The following is a 24,996-nucleotide window of genomic DNA, read 5'->3' on the forward strand; positions in this document are numbered from 1 at the left end:
GTATTTACTTTTACATGTATTCATTTAGCAGATACTTTTATCCAAAAATAACTTGCAAGTGAAATACATCTGCAATTTACACAATGCCAATTAAAGTGTAAACTAGATAAGTACAGAAAGAGGTGAGATATTATAGTAAATGTTGTTGTCACTTTTGCTGCATTACTTAATTACATAAATTTTTCAATAACTCATAACTTACTGATTATTTGTTAGTCTTAACATTAGTATTAGTCCTAGTGTGCATGATTACATATTTGATATAGTGTTTAATCTGTCTTTGTTGCAACATTATTACCTGTGTATTTTTACTTTAGCCTCCAGGAGCACAGCGCCATTGCTTTTTAAATCTGGTGTGACGGGACTGCTGGTGACCTATGTCATTGATGAGAAGGAGCTTTTTGAAGAGGTCACAAACATTCTTAGAAAGTAGGTTAACAATGTATATTTTGGATATTCTTTCTTGCATGTAGGGCAGCTATCAACGGTTCAAGCCTCCGTTACTACAGTAGGTCTAAAATCACGTTTTGGAATTAGCAATGGAGACATTGAATGAGATGCATAATAAATTAATACTACTTACAAAAAGTATTTTAAGGACAAAAATCTAATGAATATCTTGAAATACAACATCTGAATAATGTCTTGAGGTGTGGTAACCATAGAAAAAGCAGAATTATTCAGCAGCCTGTCACCATTTATTCCTTATATATAAAATTAACTTGTATATGCTGATATTGGTAAAATCTTTATTTCAATGTTAAAGAAATAGTTCACCCAAAAATGAAAATTGTCATAAATTTTTATTCTTGAATTTCTGAACTTATGTGGTATTTTTTTTCCTGTTGAACACAAAAGTAAAAGTTTGAAGTAACTCTTCTATACAATAATGTGGCATTGTGACCATTCTATAATGCACCAAACAGGACAAAAAGTCACTGAATATATTTTCTTCCACTACCATTCAGGAGTTGCACTCAAATTAAACTGTGGGAGGAGAGATGATGATGAACTGTAAATATAAATTTAAAGACTAGACGTCCATATAGAGTCCACAAATAGTATTCTCATTTTGTGTTCAACAGAAAAAAGAAAAAAAAAAAAACAGCACACTGGTTTAAAAAATATTATGATGAGTATGTTTTTACTGCATTATGATGATGAGTGATGATGATGATAAGCTATACACCCAGTACAGCTGTACCCAGTACAGCAAATAAACTCATGAACTCACCACCACTAGGTATGACCCAGACATTCTGGTTGGATATGAGGTCCAAATGCACTCTTGGGGGTATCTACTACAACGTGCATCAACGCTCGGTGTAGACCTGTGCCAGCAACTCTCCCGTGTGCCAGGTAAGGTTAGCTCATTTAGCAGTAGTGTACCTGTTTGTTACCTGTTTTTGCTTAATTTCTCTATCAGAAATAGTTCCAAACAAGGCCATAGCAGAACGGCTGTGCCTTTCTAAGCAACACACAGCTTTTAAAACTAATAATTTTTTTTCTTATTGAATCGAGTGGGCCAATGATTCAGTGACACATTCATACAGACAGTCACTTGGTTTGTTTCTGAATGCATCAGCCATTCGAATTAATTGAATGAATGAATGACCCATTCATTAAAACATACTGCTTTTAATGTTTTAGCTTTATATTTGTAGTATAATTTCATAAAAAAAAAAAAAAAAAAAAAAAAAAAAAAAACATTTTTGTGCATTTGAGGCAGGCCAGGTCTTTCTTATCCCATTTCTCAAATGTTGTATTTGATGTCATCACTTTAACAGGAGATTCAAAAGAAAATCGGTTCACGGCAGAGAAAGACGAATATGGTGCAGACACTATGACGGAAATCCATATTGTTGGACGTGTTGTCCTCAACTTGTGGAGGATTATGAAGACTGAGGTTCCCTTGAAATTCATACCCCAAGAATTCCAGAGCTAACACTGTTTATCTGAGAGTGTTTTATCAAGTGCTTCATGTATGTTTTCAGGCTGCACTGAATAACTACACTTTTGAGAATGTGGCTTTCCACCTCCTGCATCAGCGCTTTCCTCTCTACAGCCATCGCACACTCTCTGACTGGTTTGACCACAACACACACCTGCACAGGTGGGAATTGTTCTCACATCCTTCAGATGCCTATTACTGGTCTTATTGCAAGGTTGTTCCTATTGTTAGATTTTGCTGTATTTGGCTAAGCAGTAGTTTGGGTGGCTTACCAATGTACTAGATTTCTCTAATACATAAAATAAGTAAGCTTGAACAAAGTTCTTGTGGGGAGAAGAATTTATTTAAGGTAGCAATGTAGCAGTTCTTCAGCAGTGATGTTAGCATGTCATCCTTCAAACAATCTTAAACCAAGGTACTGTCTGTGAGACCAGATCTTTATACCTGGTAACAAATGTGCTTCAAAAAAAATCCAATAAAACCCTATGGAAAGCCAATGATAGTGTAACCTTATGATTACCTTATAGGATCTCTCCCATGGAGAGCCCATTCATTGACCTGATGTTGACCTAAGAGGCTAATTATATGGGCCATTTGGTTCACACTTTTGTAAACATAAAGACAGCTGGCTACAGTTTATTGCAAATACATTTGACTAAAGTTAATTAAAAACCAATAATCTTTCACTATGAATATCATTGCTTCATTCATCTTTCAAATAGTTAAATTCAGAATTGAATACTAGCATACTAGTGGTCGACTGATATATCGCCAAGGCCGATATATCGGCTGATACTTGGCTTTTTTGCAAATGTCTGCATCGGCCGATAAGTTTTTCTGCTTGGCCGATGTTTTAGAGGCGGGAATTTTTTATTTTTTTTTGGACAGCGCTGAGAGCAACAGCATCTGAGCACACAGTGCTCACATTCTCCTCTTGTTCGCTGTCTTAATTAACAGTTCTGTCTTATACGGATAGAAGTCTGACTAATAATCAGATAGAATGGTATACAAAAAGTATTATAACGTTTGCTTTTATATTATTAATAATAGGCAAACATTATAATACTTTCTCGTTTGCCGTCAGCATTAAGCAAATATGCATTTAAACCATTTAAACAAATCTTCGAATGGCTAATGAACATTTTATTTCACAAACCTTGCAAACTTAGTCAAATCCAGCTGTGAGATCTTGTGAAGTGTGCATTTTTATCCAGCATGATTGCTTGTTCTCTGTGTGACGGTTGATCCATGTGAATTGAATGCTTTAAACTCGTGATTTCAAATTATGCTGCGCTTTATGTATTTGCCCACTGTCATGTTAATGTCATTTTCTCTGTGTGCTGTATGTAAAATGAGTGTTACCCTGGCTTTATTTGAAAAATATGATTCCCAATGCACACAAACTTTGCAGAAAACTGAGTGCCCTGTTGGTAGTTGGTTAGTGTTTACTTTCTTTTTAATTATATTTTTATTAAATATTTATTTATTTGTGTAAAATACTTTGTCATTTGAAGTACAAGTATGTTTATTTTACACATTTTTTTTTAATCCATTGTCAAATGATTTAAAATTTCTTAAATATTAATTCAAGTTAAAAAAAAAATTATATCGGCTATCGGTCCCCTTCTTTCCAACAGATCGGCATCAGCTGTCAAAAAAACAATATCGGTCGACCACTATAGCATACTGATTACTGCATATTGTACCATATATACTGTATGGTACCAGCTCAAAGTATGTGAAATGTTTAGCATTTAACAATGCACTGCAAATAATTAATTAACTTATTTTTGTCTTAGTATTTCTGTTTTGTAGCAAAATTATCTAAACATGTTCTTTAATAAACTCTACTATATTTTGTTAGAATAATGCATAAAATGGCAACCAAAACAACATAAAAAAATATTAATGTTGGCGCAGATAGCCTCGTAAGCAGGATGCTGACATATAGCAGCGTTGGGCTTTGGATGTCCTGGGATCGAGTCCTGGTTCGCAGACCTTTCCTGATCCCATCCCCCTCTCTCTCTCCCACTTTGCTTCCTGTCATCATACTGTCCTATTGCAATAAAAAGGCAAAAATCCCCACAAAAAATAAATAAATAATAATAATTCAATTCAATAATAGAACAAAACTTAAGCATATCATGTTGAAAATAAATTATTGCATTTATGGGATATCATTTTTGCACTGTGTATGTGATATTTTCTGGTCATACAAACAAAATACTGTTTATTACATTTTGTGTGTGTGTTCTGTTATTTGGGTCAGGTGGAAAGTGGTGGATCATTATGTGAGCCGTGTGTGTGGCACAGTCCAGTTGCTCCAGCAGCAGGATATTATTGGCAGGACAAGTGAGCTGGCACGCGTGTTTGGAATCCAGTTCTACCACGTGCTAACCAGGGGGTCACAGGTAAACATCCATCTGAAACCTGTCACACAGATACCTTTAGCTCTCTGTCCGATCACAATATACAATTGTGATCAAAATTGGAAAATATGAGCAAAGAAGGCTTTAAAAATATATCTGCATTGTGTATCCTTTTTAGATTTCACAAAAGTCTAACCTTTCATGAAAATGATAAGAAAATCTCATTATGAAATGTTTATCCAATACACTGTTATTTGCCACTTTTTACAACTTCCATTTGCCAAGATAATAGCGCTGATCTTGATCTGATGTTGTTGGAGATCACCTGGCAAGGTGTTCCATACAGAATCTATCCAGATCCTTCCAATTCCCAAGTCCATGTTGGTGCTGCTCCTCTTCAGTTCACCCTACTAATTTTCTATAAGGATCAGGTCAGGGGAATGGGATGGCCAATGCAGAACCTTCATTTTGTGTTCAGTGACTCATTTTTGTGTTCGATGTTTGTTTTGGATCACTGTCCAGACAGAAGACCCAGCCATGGCCCATTATAAGATTTGTAGCAGAGACAGTGAGGTTTTGAATTTTTGCATTTTTATTTTTTTATATGTTGGTATTTGATAGAATCCATGATGCGATGTTTCTGAACAAAATGTCCTGAACCTCCATGAGAAAAACAGGCCTACAGCATTGAAGGTCCAGCAGTATATTAAACCGTGGACACTGGGTATTTTATCCCTGTGTATCGTTTTAATCCATATTATGTGTGCCAAAAAGCTCCTTTCTGAGTTTCATGTGACCATAGAATCCTGTCCCATTTGAAGTTCTAGTAGTGTCTGGCATATGCTTGGAGTTTGTTTTTGGATTTTTTCTTGAATCCCTCCCAAACGATATGTTGTAATTTAGGTGCTGTTAGATATGTGAGCAGGAGTCTGTGGTGGCCAATCTTTCACAATTTAAGGCTGATTAATTTTTGTAATTTTTTATCCTGGAATATTTTCATGGGTTAATCTGGTTGTTGAAGAAATGAAAATCTAATCACTGCATCAGTTAGGGTTAAAAGAATTGTTGCAAAAACATACAACATGCTAAAAATGAATTAGTCACTGAAATAATGATTTAATTCTAAAATTATTTGCTTATTTAAGTCTAAAGAGTATTTGCTTATTTGAATTCAGACAGTGTCTTTTATTTTGGCTATACAGTATATTTTAAATATTTATTTAATAGCATCTTTTAACCAAATTATAATACTCATACTGATGTTAGATTTTATCAATCAATTTCTGGGAATTAAATGAGTGAACATTCCCATTCAACATTACAGTAAAATTTGTGATATAATTTTTAACATTTAATAAGCATCAATTTGTTTTCTTTTAAAGAAACTTAATTCAAGTTTGTTGTATATACTAATATAGTAATGTTTCAGTTATTTTTTCTCTAGTAAGTTTATTTTGCACTTTCATTTTCACAATTTTCAAAATTTCAATTAACAGGTCAGACGATTTTTATCAATTTTTTAATGCGAGGATCGATCCTCTCAGAACAGCATCAGTAATGCTTGTCATTGAGACGAGCATGTTACTGACAGTTTAAAATTTCAATTTAGTTCAATTTTACATTTACATTTAATAATTTAGCAGATGCTTTTATCCAACGCGACTTACAAATGAGGACAATGGAAGCAATCAAAATCAACAAAAGAGCAATGATATGCCAGTCAGTGCTATGACATGTCTCAGCCTAACACAGTACATTGAGCAAGTTGTTTTTTTTTTAATTATATAATAAATTAAAAGAAAACAGATAGAATAGAACAAGAATATAGCAAGCTAGTGTTAGAGGGCTTTTTTGTCAATTGTATAATAAATGAAAAGAAAACAGAATATAAAAATAAGAGAGATCTAGTGTTTTTTTTTGTTAGTTTTTTGTTTTTAAAAGAAAACAAGCAGTTTTTATAGAATAGAATTGAAGAATAGAATTAATAATGGAGAGTGCTAGAGTAAGAGGGTCAAATAAAAATGGAAGAGATGTGTTTTTATGTTGATTCTTGAAAATGGCTAGGGACTTAGCTGATTGGATTGAGTTGGGCAGGTCATTCCACCAGGAGGGAACATTTAATTTAAGAGTCTGTGAAAGTGATTTTGTGCCTTTTTGAGTTGGCACAATAAAGTTGCAGAATGCAAGCTTCTAAGAGGGCACATAAGTCTGAAGTAATTAATTTAGGTAAAGGGGTGCAAAGCCAGTAGTGGTTTTATAGGCAAACATTAATGCCTTGAATTTTATGCAAATTATTTTTAAATTTGTAATATTTATACTATTATACCTATTACTGTTAAAAACAGTTATGCTGCGTAATATTTTTGTGAAAACCTTGATGCATTTTTTTCAGGATTCTTGAATTACAATGAATGAAAAAAATAACATTTATTTGAAATAGTGTGTGTGTGTGTGTGTGTGTGTGTGTGTGTGTGTGTGTGTGTGTGTGTGTGTGTGTGTGTGTGTTTGTTTTTTGGTAACATAGTCAAAGTCTTTGGCATGGTCACTTTGTCAATTTTATGCACCCTGAATGCCTACTGAATAAAAGTGACTACTGTATGTTTTCATATTAGTGATTATACTGATTTAATTATCAAGTTTAATATGACACAGGAACAGTTTTTAGTTTGTTTAGAGTTGTAACTAAATGTAATGACTTGAGGTTGAAATGTAATTTTGATAAATTCAGTAAGAACAGGTTCTTAAGAAGAACCCTTTGTTTGTAAGTGAAGGCTAGAATACACAACATTTTTGCAGTCTGGAGGAGTCAACACTAGTTGACAAAAATCGGTCTGCAGATATTGGGGAGTCATAGGAAATCACATATTGGGCACCGACAACTGATTTTTTTCTAAACTTTAGGCCATGATTCCATCTAGCTGAAGAATCAGACATATTTGATATTTTGAGCCAATTTTATAACACATTTTCGTTTGTCATAAGTCTGCTAGAGACCTACAGTAGTACAATATGTATATTGATAGGATATGTGCCAAGTTATTGATCAAGTATTTAAAAAAAAACATTGGGTCTCATTCACTAATAATTGCACAGATTATTTCTTATTTGTATGTACAGGAGAACTTTTCACAAATAATTATGCGAAATTCACAATAAACACCTTGAGTACAGCCCCAGATTATAGACTTGTCATTAGACAGCTGTACATATGCGTATACTGTATCTGTGTTGTTATTCAGAAAACCTTGCAGTACATGAAGAGACATAGTATAATATTATATATATATATATATATATATATATATATATATAAAATTATAATAATCGTATAATGATTAATTATAATTTTTATCTTTTTGTGAAAACGTTTATACAGATTTCACACACAAATTTGTAAATACACGTTGAGAAACCCTTTTTTTTTTCTTAAAGAGATTCACAGATGTGTGTTATATTTAGGTTTTTAATGATCAGATTCATAAATACATTTTTGCAGTTTTGTGTTGATAGTCAGTCTTTCTGCTCCTATTGCAGTACCGTGTGGAATCAATGATGTTAAGGATTGCAAAACCAATGAATTACATCCCAGTGACTCCAAGCACACAGCAGCGTGCCCAGCAAAGAGCCCCACAGTGCATTCCGCTCGTCATGGAGCCAGAGTCACGTTTCTATAGCAACTCTGTTATTGTGTTGGATTTCCAGTCACTATATCCATCCATCATCATTGCCTACAATTACTGTTTCTCCACCTGCCTTGGACGCGTTGAGAATCTTGGAACGTAAGCATGCTTTCCGATTTAGTGTAAAACTACATTAGATCTAGTGTTGTAGCATATATTAATGCACAATTTCTATATATCCGCAGTAACTGTTTTGTGGTTCATTAGTTTTCATCTCTTCTACTCTCTCAGGTGTGATGAGTTCAGGTTTGGTTGTACATCTCTCAGAGTCCCTCCTGACCTCCTTTACCAGCTCAGAAATGACATCACCATTTCTCCCAATGGTGTCGCATTTGTTAAGGTAGTTCTGAGAATATGCTGGCTATTAATCTCTTTCATTTAAATACCTACTTTTATGTGATCCTTTAATGCAATGTGATAAGCCATTTTATTTATTCTTTGAACACATTTTCCAGCCAGATTTTAAAGCAAAAACTGTCAATTTACAATAATATCTTTCATACAATGCCTAAGTCAGCTCAACACAAAGTCTCTGTGTGTTCAGTCATCAGTGCGAAAGGGTGTCCTGCCAAGTATGCTGGAGGAGATCTTAAAGACGAGGATCATGGTGAAGCAGTCCATGAAGGCATACAAAAATGACAAAGCTCTATTACGCCTGCTGGATGCCAGGCAGCTTGGCCTTAAACTTATTGCTAATGTCACATTTGGTTATACTTCTGCCAACTTCTCAGGACGTATGCCCAGCGTTGAGGTGGGTACGGTAACTTTACATTTTAAATCAGTGGTTCTAAATGGAATGGTTGTAACCCAGAAATAAGTCCCATGAAATTTGATCACAGGCAGAAAGGAAAAACAACTAACCATGTAACCAGTAATTGTTATGATGGCAAAATAGCCTTATCACTTTTTATACTACGGGGCCATTGAATGCTTGAATCTGATTGGCTGACGAACGTTCTGAGGTGTGCAATTATATTCAGGGAAACGCACAGCGAACGTAGTTCCAGTCAGCTATCTTGACCACATTACAGTTCCATATCACTTCGCATAGTTAACTGTAATAATGGAAATTAGCATACAGTACCTATGTGGGAAGTCGTGGCCTAATGGTTAGAGAGTTTGACTCCTAACCCTAAGGTTGTGGGTTTGAGTCTCAGGCCGGCAATACCACGACTGAGGTACCGAACCCCCAACTGCTCCCCGGGCGCCGCAGCATAAATGGCTGCCTACTACTCTGGGTGTGTGTGTGTGTGTGTGTGTGTGTGTGTTCACTGCTGTGTGTGGTGCACTTTTGATGGGTTAAATGGCTGTATGTCACGTCACTTTCGTATACAGCACACAGGACTAACAAAAACAACAACATGACAGAGGTTTTTTCCGAAAGTAAATACACAAGACATTTCTCACTAGCGAGGTAATAACAACGCTGTTTAGAGACGCTGCTGCAGAACACTGTTGAGGGATGCACAGAGGTAGCCTAATTTACACTTGCTCTTTCTCTCTTTCTTTCTCTTTCTCTGTGTGTCTCTGTCTCTCTTGCCCTCTTTCTAATAACTTCATTAATAACTGCATTAGAATGCTATCAACGGCTCAAGCCTCCGTTACCAGCTTTACAATGACGTTTTGGAACTAGCAAAAGAGGCGTTGGATGAGATAAAAAATAAAAAATCATACACACAATAACAATTTAAACAAAAAAACCAAAAATCCCTTAAAATATATCATCATATCAACGACCTCATGAGTTGTATTAACCGCAGTACAAGTGGAATAAAAGTTTCTTGAATTTAACAGCCAAAAACCTACTGGCCAAAAGCAAATTTTATAAAATAATTGAATAATTGATGACGGGCCGTTGAATTATGCAAGGAATAATTGATGACGGGCCATTGAATTATTAGCAAAAAACGCACACCCGAGATGGTGATGCGGCCATGACGTAAAGCGGAGTGGCCATTACACCTTGAGTGTGCATTATTTTTCTCTAATAATTCAATGGCCCGTCGTCAGTTATTCCTTGCATAATTCAACGGCCCATCATCAATTATTCCTTATTTAAAAAGTTTTGACTTAAAATATGCTTTTGGCCAGTAGGTTTTTGGCTGTTAAATTCGAGAAACTTTTAGACTGAACACTAGTTAATAAGCAACTAGTTAATAGTGAATAGTGTTCCATAATCTAAAGTGTAGCCGCTTTTGGTTTTTGAATGCTTATGTATGATAAATAATTTTAGGTTTACCCTGGATGTTTAACTGGAAGGGCCAGTCTTTCTAAACTGGTATGCAGCAGTGTTGTATGCACATTTTGCTATTGACTAAATATATAATTTAAAACCATGTCTTTACTTTAAGACCCAGATTTTACATTGAACATCAAATGGTGATCTAATGCAGTTTGTATGTATGATTACTACATTGCCAAAGAAACCAAAGAACATATTCTATCTCTCTCCTCACTTACCAGGTAGGTGACAGCATTGTGCACAAGGCCCGAGAGACTTTGGAAAGAGCCATAAAGATGGTCAATGACACAAAAAAGTGGGGAGCACGTGTTGTCTACGGAGATACAGACAGGTAGAGAAATAAAAACTTCAATTAGTTAATTTCAATGTAGATGGGATGTTGATGACCAAGCAGGTGTGTTATTTTTTTTATTAGTCAATTTCCTCCACTTTGACTCATTCAGTCTGATTTTCAGACCTTTTTCTTACATGATAGGTAAGCATTATAATATTACTAGATGAACTAGCCAAGAATAGTGCTGTTGAGACACTGCCTCACTATGAAACTTTGTTCATTGTTGTGGTAGGCCAAATGCAGTTCAGTTTTAAAATGTTTGCTGCCTTCTGATGTATTTTTATGAAATTCCTGCTCTGTCTGGTCTGTGAAAGTGTTCCCTAAAAACTCAGTGTCAAGTTAATATCAAGTCAAGTCACCTTTATTTATATAGCGCTTTTTACAATACAGAGTATTGCAACAATACAAGCAACTGTACAGCATTAATTACAAAAGTAGTGTGTCAATAATGCAAAAGGACAATAGTAAACACTTTTTTTTTTTAGTTAAAGGCAGTTCATCATTGAATTCAGTGATGTCATCATCCAGCTCATTTCAGTTTAAATAGTATCTGTACAATCAAGTCAACGATATGCTGGAAATGAAGTGTCCCCAACTAAGCAAGCCAGAGGCGACAGCACAGTGGCACAGTGTTCATAAATAAGCACTATTAACATAAAATCAAAATGTTCTCATTGGCTGTTTTGTGTTTAGTGTGAACATACAAATTGCTTGTCAGTGGAAAAATGTGTTGTTTTGTGCCTGCTTAGTACACTGTTATACTGTCTCTGATACCTGTCCGTTTCTCTTTTTTAGTATGTTTGTGTTGTTGAAAGGAGCAACCAAGGAACAGGCATTTAAGATTGGTAATGAAATTGCAGAGGCTGTCACTGCTACCAACCCTAAACCTGTCAAATTGAAGTTTGAGAAGGTTTGTGAAGTGGTTTGTGTCTATAAGTGTACTCTGTTTTTGTTTTGAAGTCTCTTTTAAGCCATATGATTGCTGTATTCCAATTTTGTGACTCTCTGCGTTCTTGTGTGTTTGGGTAGGTGTACCTCCCATGCGTGTTACAGACAAAGAAGCGTTATGTTGGATACATGTATGAGAGCTTGGATCAGAAAAACCCAGTCTTTGATGCCAAAGGCATTGAAACTGTACGTCGTGATGGCTGCCCTGCTGTTGCCAAGGTAACTAGCATTCCAAAATTATTATTTTTTTTTGCCCAATCACTTGATAAAAATCCTGCTCCACCTGTCATTCAAATTGCTGTTGTAATGCAGTGTTTCTCAGCCAGGGGGCAGTTGAGGTTAATGAATGAAATTCTATTATGTTAGATTCTGGAGCGATCTCTGAAGCTGCTTTTTGAGTCACGTGACATCAGCCAGGTGAAGCAGTATGTGCAGCGGCAGTGTGTGAAGGTGCTAGAGGCCAAAGCCAGCATGCAAGACCTCATTTTTGCCAAAGAGTACCGTGGCAGCGGATCATACCGACCAGGGGCCTGTGTCCCTGCCCTGGAACTCACCAGGTGAGTAAGTATATGTGTTTGAAAAGGTGGGTCTGTGCCAAGTATGGATGTCATCTGAGATTAAAACTGGGATATTAACAGGTTATGGAAGACAGTGATAGCACTTATGTTTATTATTAAGGAAAGAAGTTGCAGTTGTGTTGTAATTGAGGTAAGGTGCGCATCTATGTCATTTAGATTCTGAGCATTTCTACACTTTATTCAAGAGAAGGTAGAGTTTTCATCCAATAACTACACTGTATTATGTATGAGATTACAGCAGAATATTTAGATGATCGTTTTGGCACTGTTTGTTTACCTCTGTAATCTTTTTAACACTGCTGTCAGAGACATAGGTAGTGTGTGTTTTTTTGGATTCCCCAGCAATGTGGTCAGAACTAGAGTTTAGTTTGCCTTTGCTTACCAACACAGAGGGAAAATATGTCTGTAACAAGCATTAAAGGGATACTCCACCCCAAAATGAAAATTTTGTCATTAATCACTTACCCCCATGTAGTTCCAAACCCGTAAAAGCTTTGTTCGTCTTCAGAACACAATTTAAGATATTTTGGATGAAAACAGGGAGGCTTATGACTGTCCCATAGACTGCCAAGTAAAATACACTGTCAAGGTCCAGAAAAGTATAAAAAGCATCGTCAGAATAGTCCATCTGCCATCAGTGGTTCAACTGTAATGTTATGAAGCGACAAGAATACTTTTTGTACAAGAAGAAAACAAAAATAACGACTTTATTCAACAATTCCTCTCCTCTTCATCCCCCCAAAACACATTAACTCCATTCTTTAAAATAAAAGCTTAAAAAAGCCAACAAAACATATCCTCTGTCAGCCGTGCCACAAGGATGCACTGTTTTCTTTCAAATCAAAGCGTAAATACATGTAGAAAACATATCCGTGTGGTGTGGCTGATGTTCTCTGACTTTTCTTGCCATTGAGTTGTACAAGTTTAAGTTCAAAATGTCACATCTATCCTGTTTAACTCATATAAGAGTCACTGTCATGTTGAAAAAGTGGCTAATAATTGTTTTTTTTTTTTGTTTTTGTTAAATGATGAAATAAACAGTTCATTGGTTAACCCATGCTTCCTCCTTCAGTTTTCGGTTTTACAGTGCTTTATTGGAATGACCAACATTTTTACATTTGTATTGCCAAAGCATATAAGCATTTGCAGCATTGCAGTAGAACCAGCTCCTTAGTAGCTCCTTTCGTAGCCTTCACTAGAATTCTATTGGTCTGTGCTGTAGTCACCCTGTATAGGCAGGAAAAGCCACTGAGAACGTCAAAATGACAGCACAAATCAAATGAATACCTGCCTTTAATCACATTAATTTGCTCTTACAATAGTCATCTGCAAAATGAATTTCAGGCATAGTCAAATTAATTCATTTGCATTGACACTGCCCTAGATTTTTGCATGCAAATCGAGGAACCCCCACCACACACACACACATTACATAATAGTCCAGGGAAACTTGCAGAAAATGGCACAGTGTGCTCTGTAGCTAATTAGTGCAGACATTTTTACTGAGTGATATCAGGTTTGCACATTTGAATGTGTGTGTTTTTCCAGACAGAGCTCATTTTATTGTCTGTATGCTGCAGGACTGCCTTACTGTACCTTAGGCTGCTGCCTAGCAACACACACATTAACAGATGCTGAAATTAGATCTGAGCCATAGTTGAGGGGGAATTCTGTCTTCTGTAAATATAGCTGCTGTTTATGTGTTCTGATTGCAGGCTGAATCTAAATGCTTTAAAATTACAGAAAAACTGCTGTCCAAGATTTTTCATTTTTCTTTTCTTTTCTGTCTGTCTCTCAGGCGTATGATGTCATATGATCGACGTTTAGAGCCACGCGTGGGTGAGCGTGTACCATATGTTATTGTGTACGGAATGCCAGGAGTGCCGCTCATACAGCTGGTTAGACGTCCTGTGGAGGTACTGCAGGACCCCAGTCTGCGCCTCAATACTACCTACTACATCACTAAGCAGATCTTGCCACCACTCGCACGAATTTTCAACCTGATTGGAGTAGATGTGTTCAGCTGGTACCATGAGTTGCCGAGGGTTAGTTATTTGTCATTTTGTATTTTAGCATATGCTAAATATAAACGATTAAGCTTGAAATTGAAACATCATTCACCTTAAATGGGGTATCTACAACTAGTTCTTGTTCTTTTGTTTCTAAATTATACTAGCTAGTATTGGTATAAAGGCACCATCTGGTGGTAGGTAGAACTGCAAATGTGTAATGTTTTACATATTAAAATACTTTCACCTGTCCCAGTTTCGTATGCAGAGACAGCTGTAAGTAAACCAGTAATAGGTTAACTCTCCTGAAGGGTAATAACCCATGTTGTCTGGTTCTCAAATATTGCTTGCGCTAATGTTGCTCTGTCGAGCTGGTCTGGATGCTCAAATAGAAGCATGCATTTTGCATTTGAATATTCAGATGAGTTCTCCTTCCTGGTGTAATGTCTGTGCCCTGTTGATTTTTTTTAAATAATGACTGATTTCTCAAATACTGCAGTTAAGGACAAACAGGTAGCATTTGTTTGAGCCATTATTGCTGTTTCAAGCTGGTAACAATATTCTAACTAATAGAGTGCAGAGAAGAACCCACAGTGTTTGCGCAATGTATTTATTTGTTGGGGATGAAATTCAATCATATAGTTAACTCAGCATATACAAATTGGAGAAGGTATTTTAACATTCAAAAAACTCTGTTTTACCTTTTAAAAAGCACAGTTAAATGAAAAGAAATTTCTGGTGAAAGTCTGTGGTTTTATTCACTGCATAGGTACAGAAGGCATGGAGCTCTGTAAATGGAGGAGGGGAGGAGGGCACAAGAAAAGGCACCATCTCTCAGTACTTCACAACGCTGCATTGCCCGGTTTGTGATGAGCTGACACAACTAGGAGTGTGTGAAGGTTGTCGGGCTGAACCACAACGTGTTGCTGTCCACCTACACCAAGACTTGCGGCTTTGGGAAAGCCAGTTAGACCAGCTCCTAAAGGTAAGAGGTCATGTTGTCTTAGTCTTATAAGGCCATAAAATACCATTGTTTGTTCAATGATCATTTGATTCCATTATTCCAATACATTCTTCATAGCAAGCTGTGTATGTGTTGCTTCAAAAGAGCAAACATACAGTACATTTGTGTTGTTATTCTTTCTTTTATATTAATTTAGTAATTCATTTATACTGATTATTAATCACTTTATTACATTTTAGCATATAATCATTTATAATACTACACTTAAACAGATTTTTTCATTCATTGGTCATTAAATTATATATTTTATTTTTCCATTGTTTCCAAAGTCTGAGCATTGAAACATGCAAATGAGATTATTTAATACTGTTAATGTCAATGCTGTAATGTCTGTTAATAACTTAGCAAATTTTGTAAATCATTATTACTTTGTCTCCAGGGGCCTGTTCTTTGTACATGGATTACGTAGTTAGCTGGATTTTATTGTTGACGATTTGACATGATCCAGGATAGTTAAGTTCTTTTGAAGCTCATCCTGGAGTTGCTGTCATGACAGCAACTGAGCTCAAACCTGGGGTGCGTTTCCTAAAACCATCATTAGCTAACTATGGTCGTTAGTTCCATTGAACTCTTATTAGTAACATAGCTGCTTTTGGGAAACGCACACCTGCTCAGGAGCAAACTTATTTCATGTTAACAGGGTTAGATTGTATGATTTTAAGTGAAGGTGATACTGAAAATCTGTCCCAGTCACCGCTATTTTCTTACAAGTATACAGTATTAAACCAGGAAAAATAATTTTAAAAAATTGTAAAATGGTTTTGAAAATAATTGCGTAAGCTATAACAGTAGAGGAATGTATGAGAGATTCATTAAGGAATAATTACCTCATAGTTTTATTGCAGTCATACAGACATTACGTAGTTGGTCTCAGCCATGCATTAATTTGAACGGTGTGCATGTGGCTTTGATGCATCGCAGGAGATGCAGGCCGTTTCTCAAATCTCAAAATGTTTTTATGATGCACAATTAATTTAAACACAGTTATGTCTTAAGATGGGTTTTATGGATTAAGAAACTTGGTAACACTTTACGGTAAGGGTACACAAATTACCATGAATTAATGCATAAATTAATGTGTGAATTATGCATTACTTCATGCATTAATATCTCATGAATTATCAGGAACTAACATGAGCTCATAATCTTTCATTCATGACTTCATGGATGAACAACACCTTAATTAAGACATTAAGTAAGGTGAGTTCATCATCGTGATTTTTGATTTATTACACATGATCATGATGTTTTCTTTGTTCACAAAAACAAGGTATTTACTATAGATTGTGGATAAAGCTATGCTTATGGTACATTATTCAAAAAAGCATTATTTCATGCATGTAAGACTACTTAAATTATTAAATTAATATACAAGAAACACTGAATCGTTGAATGTTGTTGGTAACAATGGAACTTGCGACCACAGCTAGCTAACAATGCTTTTGGGAAATGCATAAGGCTGCAAAGCACAGGTTTTTGGTTTTCATTTGAAGGTATTCTGCTTTACATGTTACCGTAAAGTGTTACCAGAAACTTTAATTAATGCTATCATGTATAACATCCACTTCAAAATTACATTAATTGCTAATTACAATAATCTTGAGATTAAAAAATGCAAACCCTGTAGGAATACTAGAAATGGTGAAAAATAATTGGGAATCTTTTTTTTTTTTTTTTAATGGTTACACATTTTATTTATTAATACTTATGTTATTTTGCCTGCCTGTTTCCTTGATCTTTATTAAATGATGCGATTGCGTTGCTGTCTTACCTCCAGCCAAGTACTGCTTTGTTGATTATGGTTTCAAGAACCGATATATCTGCCCTTTCCGATTAACATGTCAACACAGAGTAATCTCAGACAACTTAATCCAGATATTTTTTTGTCAAATGCAAACTTGTTTGAAGAACCAAATAACCCCAAAATCAGTTATCAGGATTAAAAGACCTGGTATCTGTCAAATCATCTCAGGTTTAAGCGAGGTACGAAGAACTACCCCCTGCTTTTTTTTTTTTTCCTCTTCCAGCTTTCTCAGTCAATTTATTGGCTGATAGAAGACTGTTTAAAACCCAAAACTCATTAACAGTGAGTCTTGTCTGGTACCCAAAACTGTATTTACAACTATGCTTACTAGCTGTTCAGATACTCTATATATATATATATATATATATATATATATATATATATATATATAATTGTTTTTTGTTTTGTTTTTTCCTGAAAATCTGGTGCCCGGGTCTAGATCCAATATTTCTGATGAGATTTCTAGAGATTTGATTTAACAATGTTTTTGTTGTTGTTGTTTTTCTTCACTTTTTCAAACATGTTTTATGTGAAGAAACTTAAGCTGCAATGGGAACCAGATTTGGGCCCTTTAGTCAAGTCTGGCTACATAAGAGACTAGAGGTCCAATGTTTCATGTTTGTCATTGTCAGTCTTTTATGTTCTTCTGTTGTGATTTGATTGACAGGTATGTAGAAGTTGCAGTGGGAGTGCAGAGCGTCAGGTGCCATGTGTCTCATTGGACTGCCCCATACTCTACAAATTATCTCGCGTTAATCGGAATCTTTCCCGAGGACCATATCTTCGCCAGCTGTTGGAGCAGTTCTGATAGTCCAGCAGTCTGTCCCCCTTTCATTTTACTCTGGTGCTAAACACTGTGCCATTCAGCACAATTTTGTGTATAATAGTTTTAAAAGGTGCTTTTTTCTATGTGTCCTTGGAGAGTTTCCATCTTATACTGTTTGATTTTGTGTGGTACTGCAGTGCAGTGGGACTAAAGAGGCCTTAAATACAGAAGAGGAAGATGATTTTGATGCACTGTGTTTGAATTTGCTTGGTAGTTGTCTTTAGTGTTCATTATATGGTTACATTTCAGCAGATTGACAGGTCAGACATTTACAGAATAATCCTCTCTAAACTGAACCCCATGTGCTGTAGCAATCTGTAAATGATTCAGTTCTGACTGTAATTCTTGTGGAGCAATGTTTGACTCCAGTGGTCCCCCGTCCCGCCTGATTTAGATCAGTCTGTTGTAAATAAACCTTGAATATGATTATCAAAAATTCTGTCTATGAACACTGATATAAAAAAAAAAAAAAAAAAAAAAAAATCTAAACATTTTTTCACATGTATGTTCTGGGAAGTTTTATGTCTGTCCATTCTTTACAGAGGCAAGTCTGAGAACAAGCAAGTCAATATCAGCCTTAACTTAGACTTCTGCAATATGTTTGATAAGTATATATTGTCTGTGTGCATAATTGTTCTTTTAAAATACTTTTCTAATGCTTTCTCTACTTTAAACCAGACATTATGTTACAGACCTATGCTACCTACCAGAGCTACATAACCTATGTTTTTGTAAACTTGTTGAAAATGTTAAGGTGCTTTGTTTTTTAAAGAACATTTGTGGGTGGAGATTTAATATTGATATAATAAAATTCAGTGTATATCTGTTTCAGTTAAAATGGATCATTTGGTTTTTACATCATTTTGCAGTATACACTACAAGCTTTATAGGTCTGTATTGGAAAGGGTTTAAACAATGTTTTTCATGCTTGTTCAATGACCCATAAGCAATTATAGACTAACAATTGATAGGCGATATGAAAATAAAGTCTGTTATAATTATAATTTGGGACAGTAATGAGACTTTTCTACTGACTTTGAAAAACACTAAAAAAAGATCATGCCTAGTGTTTCTGCAGTTCAATGTGAGAGGACCTTGTTTTCTGAGTTTATTTAAAGTAAAAAAAAAAAAAAAAAAAAAAAAAAAAAAAAAAAAAATTTAAATACAAAGATGATTGTGGAAACTGGCAGCTGCTGTAGAGACATGGGCCATGTCCAAACCCTCATACTGTAGAACATTTACACAGTCATGTTGAGTGAGACCTCAAACAAATAAGATCAAGTCATGATAAACAGGGCTACCCAATGTGACCAATGGAAATGACTGTCACTTGAGGCTTGTCAGGACAAAACAAAGTTACACGCGTCACATCTGGTTAGTATCAGACGTTGTGGGGGGACACACAAATTTAAACCTTATTGTTAATGTTGTTTAGTGTTAATATTTATTAATTAACAATCACACAGTATGATTTGAAAAATTAAAATGAATATTTTGTAAACAAAAGGTAAGGACTTTCAACAGCCTTCAGCATCAAAATATTATTAATGTAACTTTATACATTCATTCTGACCATACGATAAAAAAAAAAGCTTGTCTTAATTTCACAGACTAGTGAACTTGTGAATTGTGCTGGTAACCATTGTACAAAATACTTTAATTCATGGTCAATTAATCAACAATAACAAATGAGAGAAGAGATATAGTCCAACATCCTAATATACATTGGTGTCCAATAATTAGGCTGATCTGAAATAACAGGACGATTCTCAGTTAAATGTACAATATGCTAATTACACTTCTTTAGGATAATCCTGTACAGTGGTGAGCAGAAACAGGCTTTGTGTGGGTTATGTTGCTTTATGTAATGAACGTCAAATATGCAGTCGGCATTTAGAAAGTACCATATCAACTGGCTAGTGTGATCTTTTCACCCCCCCACCCCAAAAAGCAGCCACCTCTCAGTTCCTGGCTTAGAGCTAAAGTCTGAGACTTTTTTTGATGTAGATATTCAACAACATATCAGTCTTTCTTCTCCCTGTTGAGGGACATTAACAGTTTGCGTCTGGGAGAGTCTGTGGAAAAGGGCAGTGTGTGAGACAGAGAGGCCAGGGTTGTGGGGTCTCTTGAGGGTGCTGGCAATGGGGCGGTCACTGAATGGGCAGCAAGTGCACTGGCTGCAACATCAGGTGGCACTGAGGCTTTAGAAGGAGAGCTCAATAGGCTGGCATCGTCCATCTCTATCACCTCAAAGTCTGCATCATTCCACTGGTCAGCTTCACTTTCATTTTCCTGCTCCTCTTCTTCCTCCGCATTATCGAGCAGTGCTTGACGGTACTCACTATCATCTGCATCCTTTTTGTGCTTCCCTGGCGTTTTCCGCAAGGTGGCATCCCCTCCTGTTGATGCTAATTTGTACAAGACAGGGAACAAGATAGAAGTGACGGTGGATGTGCCAAGTGCCAGGTACATCAGCAACGGCTCATTCTGCACCTGCCCCAGTAAGAAGCCCAAAAGAGCTGGCAGAACCATTTCTCCAAGAGCTGCACCCACCACAAACACCGCAGCTGACCGCCCTGTCACAGTCGTGTACTGCTCAACCCAAGAAATTCCACTAGGAAAAGTGGTAGACATAGAGACACCATACATAGCAGTGCACGCCCAGAGCATAGGGGAATTTTGGCTAAAAAGACAAAGCAGGAGCGCGGAAACTGTGGTGCCCACTAGACTCAGTAGGATCAGGATGCCTGGGCGAAGACAAGCCGCAAAGAATATGGCCAGACCACGACCAGCCGAAAACTCCCCACAAAAGAGAATAAATCACTCCTGCCTCAACAACCTTGTACACTAAAACATACCCCTCCCAAAAGTAAAAAAAAAAGAAACCTACGCCACCACCTCACTTCAAAAAAAAGAACAAGGACAGCAGGAATATGAGTATGTTATGGTGTTTGGAGAATAGCTGCTTTCCTGAAGGTGTTTTTGCCCTATTCGAGTTGGGGGAACTGCAGGAGTACAGGAAAAAAAAGATGAGCGATACCAATAAAACAAAAGCACCAATCACGATGTAGGCCCTCATCGATGTTGGAGTGGTGCTCTTTAGAAGGGAATGTGGCAAGATGGCATTGAAGGTCTTCGAGGCATGGCCAGACATGTAAGTGGAGACATTGTCGGAACTCTGGCCAAAGAGCAGCTGGGCTATGATTGGAGAGGCAAAGGCTCCAGCAGCAAAGCTGAAGTGCAGAGCCTGCAGGTGAGGTCCAGCTTGTTCTCCCCATGTATTCAGTATGAGAACATTACCGCCTGTTGACAACCAGAAACTCAATTACAGTAGCACCTTTTAAGGTTTATATATATGAGCGTTAACAATGCTTAATTGCTACTAAAATTCATACTGTTAATTGCTTAAAGCTGGAATTAAATTACAACACCTTGTCTACACCAGGCACTTTTCTTACCTGTATCTAAAACTCCCATTGACACCCCCACACCGGACATCAAAACAGTGAGCAGCCAAGCCTTTTTACAGAAAGGAGTACCAGACATCCCAAATGCTGTGATTAACAATGAGAAGCCTGCAGATATAAATCAACTGTGAGTAATGAATCACTATCATACTTTATAATATCACACATGTATCCAAAAATAAATAAATAAATAAACACACAAATACAAAATAAAGGGAACAACATACTGCAATATACTACTAAAAAAAATGTCCTGTAACTGCCATGACTTTTAAAGTTTCTAAAACATTACAGCTTACTAAATCTACAAATCTGTGGGGTCCTAACACAAGACATAAACCATGAGACATGGCTCATCTGATAACAGTCACTAAACTCATACAAGATAGCTTCTAGAAAAGTAACAGAGATGTTTTATTGGGCAATTTAATCTGATTTTCTGTAGCCTTCTGTTTATTTTGCCCTTTCCGTGCTTTTCTTTCTCTTATTGATTCCATTTAAAGAAATAGTTTACCCCAAAATAAAGGTTAATCGGCTTAATCAGGTGATTCTCCAAACCTGCAACCTTAGCATTATGAGTTCATATGGTTAACTGTTAGACCAACTCCTATAATCAGTTATAACACACTTTTATAAGTAAATGATTTACAAAAGTTAAATATTAAATGGCTCTTTCAATTAACACAAAGTCTATGTGGAGTATATGGGCCTTACCCAAAAGCAGATGGGGATTCACACAGTCAAACAGTATCCCTCCTAACAGGGAACCTCCAATATATCCCGATGAACGACCCACAAATATATAGGATAAATTACTGATGTTCTTGTTGACATTGACACCCAGGTCTTCAAAGGTAGGACCCAAAACAGATATGGCCATTCCCTATAAATATACCATATAAACAAATACATAAATATAAAAAATATACAATAGTTAATGTGCACATTCCAACAGGTGCACATTAAAAAACAGGTACAGTCTTGACATTACATGGTACTTCTACATTTATATACCACAGCATTTGCATGGTACTCCAAGATACTTCAAACGATACTTCGATATTATAAATAATATGATATTTAAAAAATAAATAAAAAGTACTTTTAGTAAATGCACAGAACCTGTTCAGAACTCATGTCTCCTGAGGTGATTAGACCTACAACTGCTATAAATAGGTCTATAAAGTTAGCTCTTGACATTTAAAGGTAAATAATGTGCTTCTTCTGCAATTTTTGTACTAATCCCACACATTAACATTGTGGTATGTGTAGTACTGCATTACTAAACTAAACTCAGCCTGAGCTTATATCAGCCACCCTACTGTGTGCATGGTGTCTGGATATAGTACCATGCTAATACCACGTAATCATTTACATTGCACATACTATGTTACATACTCCATGGCAAATGTGGTAACCAAGCAGTATCATGTCAAAATATCATAGTATTACCATGAATTCATAGTACCATAATACCCAGGCCAAACTTAACCGGTCAGCCCTGTTACACCACTAACTTGTCTGGCATCTTCCCTTATGCAAATAATCCTGTTTCACGAGGATACTGCAAGGCGACCAGGAAATTACGTTACCATAATGTTTTTTAACATCTATTTTCTCTTTTTGATACAGACACAGAACAGTACCTACATAGATTAAATAACAAGGGATAGGATTTTAAGGCTGCAAAGCACAGGTTTTTGGTTTTCATTTGAAGGTATTCTGCTTTACATGTTACAACAATCAAACCGAACATGCATAGACCTACCAGACCGAGAAACGATGCGCAAAGCGCTAGGCTGACTAGCCATCGCCTGCATGCCCCAGTATTACCAATTACATCAACCTGATCAGTCCCCAGGTTCAGTGCCCCTTTGCCCCTCTTCAGAGCGCTTTTCAGTCCCTTCTTCACGTCTTTACGTTTGTCGAAAAGTGTATCCTCTTCCTGCTCGTCGTGGTCAATGCCTTCTTCCATCTTAGCGAAACGAACGTGTTTTTTCTTCGGCGCTGCTTCAGCGGAGGGCATGGCAGCACGACTGTCGCGCTATTTTTTACGGAAAAGCTGTCAAAGCTTTTGTTGGTTTATGGCCGACCTAAAATGACCCACATTTGACCTATTCTTGCCAATCAATGTATTGTATTTATGGTTTTATAAAAAACAGTAAAACCAAACAGACATTTGGCGTCGATCATAAGTAAAGCAGAAATATCGCGTGACCATACACTGTAAATTCCAGGTACTAGTTAAAAAGCCTGAGGTTCAAAACTTCCGTATAATAGGCGCGCATGCGCACAAACCCGCAATTATTCTACACGTGACTTGGAAACCAGCTTGCGTGCATATTGCCATCTCTCGCGCTGGAGTGTGGATAAACTTAAAAACTCTCTTTCTCTCTAGGTCAATTTTTATTTATTTATTCATTCATTTATTGAATGCTTAGAAAACAACAACAACAATTCTCATAACAATACAACAACTGACCAGGCTCCTTAACAAGTCTTTTAGTCCAGACTGACTGCCAAGTCCTTTGCTGCGATAATGGTGTGAACAAGGGTGTATGGATTACAGTTTTCTCAGTTGCTTTGGCACAATTCTAAAATTATTTTCTTTTACTTTTTTAATGATAAGTTAAAGATGTCTGAACAATAAGTTTCTTGTAACATCAGATTTGAGTTTCTTACTGATTCACGCTAAAAGGAATGGGCCTATGTGTTTTGGCACGTGTGCAAAAGAATAAGTACAATTGTATACAGTTTGCACAGTAACTAAATGCACATGGCTTGATCAAAACTGATGAGCTGATTCTCAGTGAAACTGTCAAACTCTAAACATCCTTTCACTGTGTGAGCCATCCCGTGCAAAATTATCCATTCAGTTATCAAAATCTGTCAGATGCATGTCCTGTATATTCCATATCCATGTATATTATGGAAGAATATACATATCCATGTATATTCCATGTATATTATGGAAGAGCGATAGGAAGATATGTAAGAATGTATGGTCGTCGTTTTGTATGGGGTAGACATAACAGTATGTGTACAAATGAACAAGCAACTGTCAGTTTTCACTTTATTTCTCTAAAAAAAATTATTTCTTCACTTCTCTAAAAAATAAATGTACATAGTATTGACTTTTCCCTGTAAATCTAAAATGTTCAATTTGATATAACAGACAAAACTGACATTCTTGTAATATAGAAAGCAGTCAGTGTCAGCAACAATAAAAAAAAAGTCTAAACGTTAAAAAAAAAACATCTAAACATTTTGACGTGTGGCTCACATCATGACAAAAACACTTTTTATTTAAGTTTTAATTTTGTATTATTTTACTGGCCAATTTACTGACACAGTTGCTAGGTTTTGAAGTATTAATGAAATGTTTTGGGTGATTACTACATTTTAGATTAATAAAATAACTTTACATTTACATTTTAGTAATATTAAAATATTACACTGTAGATTATTAAAGGAACACATATTATACAGACGCTTAATATGTAATGGTATTTCATGATTTGTTAATTAAATTTAATAAATTATACTTCCAATAAAACATTTGCAAAAAGGTTTGTAAAAGCCGTTTTATGCATGTTTTGGCCAGAGTTTGTTGCATTTACACAGTTTTGACCAGCAGGTGTCACTAGCATGCGTTGTATCAAAAGCTTTGAAACAGTGTTTAGTTTTGTGAGGCAATTGGTTCAATTAATTCGCTTTGAAAAGGTTAATTTCTTCCCTCACTCTTTTGCAAACTAGAACAATCA

General features: G+C 36.1%; 2 protein-coding genes across 5 annotated transcripts in view; one reads left to right on the forward strand and one right to left on the reverse strand.

The window, feature by feature from the left end:
- rev3l (REV3 like, DNA directed polymerase zeta catalytic subunit) overlaps positions 1–18,603 on the forward strand; it is a 77,965-nt gene extending 59,362 nt beyond the window's left edge. For all 4 annotated transcript variants that reach the window (XM_042746357.1, XM_042746359.1, XM_042746358.1 and 1 more), the window contains exons 18-32: positions 318–429; positions 1,244–1,359; positions 1,788–1,906; positions 1,995–2,113; positions 4,221–4,362; positions 7,855–8,099; positions 8,232–8,340; positions 8,545–8,751; positions 10,464–10,573; positions 11,372–11,486; positions 11,606–11,743; positions 11,891–12,081; positions 13,901–14,147; positions 14,881–15,096; positions 17,607–18,603. In XM_042746357.1, the coding sequence (XP_042602291.1) occupies positions 318–429; positions 1,244–1,359; positions 1,788–1,906; positions 1,995–2,113; positions 4,221–4,362; positions 7,855–8,099; positions 8,232–8,340; positions 8,545–8,751; positions 10,464–10,573; positions 11,372–11,486; positions 11,606–11,743; positions 11,891–12,081; positions 13,901–14,147; positions 14,881–15,096; positions 17,607–17,747 (2,327 nt within the window). In that variant the 3' untranslated portion in view covers positions 17,748–18,603. The remainder of the gene's footprint in view (positions 1–317; positions 430–1,243; positions 1,360–1,787; positions 1,907–1,994; positions 2,114–4,220; positions 4,363–7,854; positions 8,100–8,231; positions 8,341–8,544; positions 8,752–10,463; positions 10,574–11,371; positions 11,487–11,605; positions 11,744–11,890; positions 12,082–13,900; positions 14,148–14,880; positions 15,097–17,606) is intronic.
- Positions 18,604–19,190: 587 nt separating this feature from the next.
- On the reverse strand, positions 19,191–23,526 carry mfsd4b (major facilitator superfamily domain containing 4B). The gene is given in 5 exon segments (XM_042746361.1): positions 19,191–20,565; positions 20,567–21,068; positions 21,224–21,340; positions 21,947–22,115; positions 23,001–23,526. Coding segments are annotated over 5 exon segments (1,824 nt in total). The 5' UTR covers positions 23,259–23,526; the 3' UTR covers positions 19,191–19,787.
- Between the last annotated feature and the right edge of the window lie 1,470 nt (positions 23,527–24,996).

The sequence above is a fragment of the Cyprinus carpio genome, chromosome B20, assembly GCF_018340385.1.
Source record: "Cyprinus carpio isolate SPL01 chromosome B20, ASM1834038v1, whole genome shotgun sequence".
In the NCBI taxonomy this organism is placed as follows: domain Eukaryota; kingdom Metazoa; phylum Chordata; class Actinopteri; order Cypriniformes; family Cyprinidae; genus Cyprinus; species Cyprinus carpio.